General features: G+C 55.9%; 1 protein-coding gene across 1 annotated transcript; it reads right to left on the reverse strand.

The window, feature by feature from the left end:
* Nucleotides 1-829: 829 nt before the first annotated feature.
* On the reverse strand, nt 830-2,917 carry LOC100192138 (probable WRKY transcription factor 26). Its single transcript, XM_044592268.1, has 4 exons — nt 2,541-2,917; nt 2,241-2,429; nt 1,636-2,069; nt 830-1,507 (listed from the first exon to the last, which is right to left on the reverse strand). The coding sequence occupies exons 1-4, from the start codon at nt 2,817-2,819 to the stop codon at nt 1,015-1,017; spliced, it is 1,395 nt and encodes a 464-aa protein (XP_044448203.1). The 5' UTR covers nt 2,820-2,917; the 3' UTR covers nt 830-1,014.
* Nucleotides 2,918-3,237: the final 320 nt, after the last annotated feature.

Genomic DNA, 3,237 nt, shown 5'->3' on the forward strand with positions numbered 1-3,237 from the left:
GCACAGTTCGTGACCCCCTACCTGAGATCCGCCGGTTTTGACACCGACAGCGAGCTGCTGACGCGTGACTTTCTTTTGGTCCCGGTTGGTGTTACCAACCGGGACTAAAGGTCCTCCTGCTTGGGCGCCCCGCAGCGGCCACGTGGAGCCCCTTCTGTCCCAGTTCGTAAGCGAACCGGGACTAAAGGTTTTGGGCTTTAGTCCCGACCGTTTTGTCCCGGTTCCAGAACCGGGACTAAAGGCCCTCTGGAACCGGGACTAGCTCCCTTTTTTCCACTAGTGAAGGCTCCATGGCTGAAAGTGCGTGAGGTATGAATCCTGGCGAGTGCCATGAATTCGGCATCCTTGTCTAGTTCCTCAAGGTCTTCCTCTAAGACGACGTCCCCCTGTTCATCTTCGTGTAGGTTAAGATATTTGAACTTGTCTCCCAGGTCCTCGGTGTTAGATGTAGAGCCACTGCCACCCGAGGACTCAGTTTCTCCGACCTTATTTTCTTCCACGTCAACGCCCTGTGCGCCACCGCCCAGGTCCGCTCTGTTCTTAGTAGCATTGCTGCGAACTCTCGAAGTAGTAGAATTCTCGCTCGCCATCTTCCCAGAAGCCAACGAATACGTGATCCAGGTCTATGCTTGTCTCCTAATACAGCGATGATCTCTCTTGGATGGAATCGCAGGGAACTCGAGGTCAAATCCGGAGAGGAGTTGCCGGAGATCGTAGCCGCCAAGCTTATCGCCTAGCAGAGGAAAACCCTAAAACGGGTATGAGACGTTATGTGTAGATGTGTCAATTGTATAGAAAATATGTGCTTATGTGATCAAATATCAGTATGTGCTTAGTACTGTTTACGTCATGCTTATGATTTATTCCTACATTAAATGAATCAAACAATTGCTTATTTACTCAACAGCAAGAAAAAGCATCAGCTAAAAAACATGTTGTATCTATTATATTGTACAGGTGGACGCACATGTAAACGCCACATGGGAACCAAGAGCCGCGGCCGAGCCTGCCTAGCTAGCAGAGGAGCGACTCGACGAACATGTCGTCCCGGGGCTCGTCCTTGGTGCGCTGGAAGGCGCCGCCGGCCGCGTAGCCTCGGTGTCCGGCGGCAGGGTTGGTGAGCATCTCGAGGGTGTACGGGGCCGGCACGGCGGCAGGCCAGATGACGCCCGAGCTGTCGGAGGAAGATGTCGCCGGCAGCGCGCGGCCCCGGCCGACCGGCACGTCGTGGCTGTGCTTACCCTCGTAGGTGGTGATCACCGCGCGGTTGTCGTGCGAGGCCCGCTCCACATGCTTGCGCACTGGGCAACCCACCGTTGTGCACTTGTAGTAGCTCCTGGGGTTGGGATTGCCCTTGACAACCTTCTGCCCGTACTTCCTCCACCGGAAGCCGTCGTCGAGTATGTCTATATCGCTCAGCGTCTGCACCACAAGCCTCGGCTCGCGCACGGGCTTCCCGCAGCCGCCGGTGCCACCTGAACTGCCCTCGTTGTCGGCATGCTCCTTCCTGACAACCAATCAAACACACAATCTTCAAATTAATCTAACAACACGTATGAGAAAGCAAACCGCAGCGGAACACGTATGGAGTACTTTACAGAGTTAGTATTTGGCAAGCAATGATCAATTACTTACCGGCGCTTGGTCACGGGCTCAGCGCCATCACTGAGCTGCAACCCGTTGTCGGCCTCATCGTCTCCGAAAGTGACGGATGAATTCTCCGGCGTCGGCCCAGAGTGCTCCGAGCCGTTGGCATGATCCTCCGCGACGACCGCCGCACAGCCGGAGGAGTTGCGGCGCGTGGAGAGGGGCTTCGGGTGGTCGTGTGCGCCCTTGTAGACAATCTGCGTGATGCGGCCGTCGGCGAGAGAGCGCTCCACTTTCTTCTTCATGGAGCAATTGTTGTAGGTGCACTTGTAGTAGCTCCGCGGGTTCTCGCTCCCCTTAACTTGCTTCTGCCCGTACTTCCTCCAGTTGTATCCGTCCTCAACCTGCTTGTTGTTGCCGCCGCCGCTGCTGCTCTTGTTGCTCACTTCTACCACTTGTTGTTGTTGCTGCTGCTGCTGCTCCTGCACAAACATATACGTCTTTGTGAGCTACGACTGTATTGTCAGAGAGAGATAAAAAAGCATAACAAGTTCATAGTTAGTACTAGTAGCATACAGCCTCGGTGCATGCTCTAACAGTTAAACTAAGTTAAGAATAATAGTACTGAATATCTTTGTACTAGTATTATGTACCTTGAATAAAGGTAAGCAATTTGCTTGAGCGTTGACCGTGGCGTTGGACTTCACTGCGTGAAAGGAGAAGCCAAAGAGGCCGCTGTCTCCTCGGCAGGGCTCATCCTGCTGAAAGGTGTTCAGATCGGCGCTCGCCTGCCAGTCGTACCTCCGCGCAGGGATCGCACCTGTGGTCGGAGACGCCAGGATCTGACAGAAACACAGGCGGCAGCTAAAATCAGCACCACGGATCATACGCACATAGTACTACGAAACTAGCAGAAAACTGCGCATGAGCAACACGAGATGGAGAGCGCGTACATGGGAGTAGTTGAGGAGAACGGGGGAGTCGAGCAGCTCAGCAGGGCTGAGGCCCGCAGGGATGGAGAAGCAGGAGAAGGGCGACGAGATGGGCAGGCTGGGCGGCTGCGCGGACTTGAACTTGGGCGCCCCGGCCCGGCCCCCTCGGTTGAACCCCCTTGGCGACCGCTCCGCGTCGCCGGCGCCGGACCCTGACAGAAGCTCGGTGAAGGACGTGATGAAGGGCGGCGGCGTGAACGTGAACCCTGCGTGGTCCAAGCTCCCCGTGGAGGAGGACATGGCGATCGACGCGACGGAAGGAGCAGGGAGATTATTAGATATTGAAACTGAGACTTGGGAGAGGGGTGTGATTGATTGGTAAACAGAGGACAGGAGTGGTTGCTCGGTGGCGCCTTAAGTAGAGCACGGTAGCACGGTAGTGGACCTGTGGCTGTACTGATTCCCGGCAGGCAAGCAACAAGCCCGGGGAGGTGTACCGGTCGCTGACCACGTGGGGTAAGAGTGTCAGTTGACGTGAGCTCAAATGTGAACGTGGTGGTTTGGAGTGCTTCCGCGAAGGGAGTCTGGGTCAAACCTCGTGCGGCTTTGACTGGTCAGCCAGGGCGGCGTGGTTCCGGGAAGTGGGTTTCCGAGAAGAAGAGATGGCGTGGGTGCTTCGCCAGCGACACCATGGAGCATGGCGTGTTCCCACGGCTCT

Source organism: Triticum aestivum, chromosome 1D (assembly GCF_018294505.1).
Source record: "Triticum aestivum cultivar Chinese Spring chromosome 1D, IWGSC CS RefSeq v2.1, whole genome shotgun sequence".
In the NCBI taxonomy this organism is placed as follows: domain Eukaryota; kingdom Viridiplantae; phylum Streptophyta; class Magnoliopsida; order Poales; family Poaceae; genus Triticum; species Triticum aestivum.

Excerpts from the sequence above, each read along its gene's own strand:
- LOC100192138 (XM_044592268.1), bottom strand. The coding sequence starts at position 2,819 with ATGTCCTCCTCCACGGGGAGCTTGGACCACGCAGGGTTCACGTTCACG. Across the intron at positions 2,430-2,540 it reads TTCTCCTCAACTACTCCCAT|ATCCTGGCGTCTCCGACCAC; the intron begins GTACGCGCTCTC and ends TGTTTCTGTCAG. Across the intron at positions 1,508-1,635 it reads GAGCCCGTGACCAAGCGCCG|GAAGGAGCATGCCGACAACG; the intron begins GTAAGTAATTGA and ends ATTGGTTGTCAG.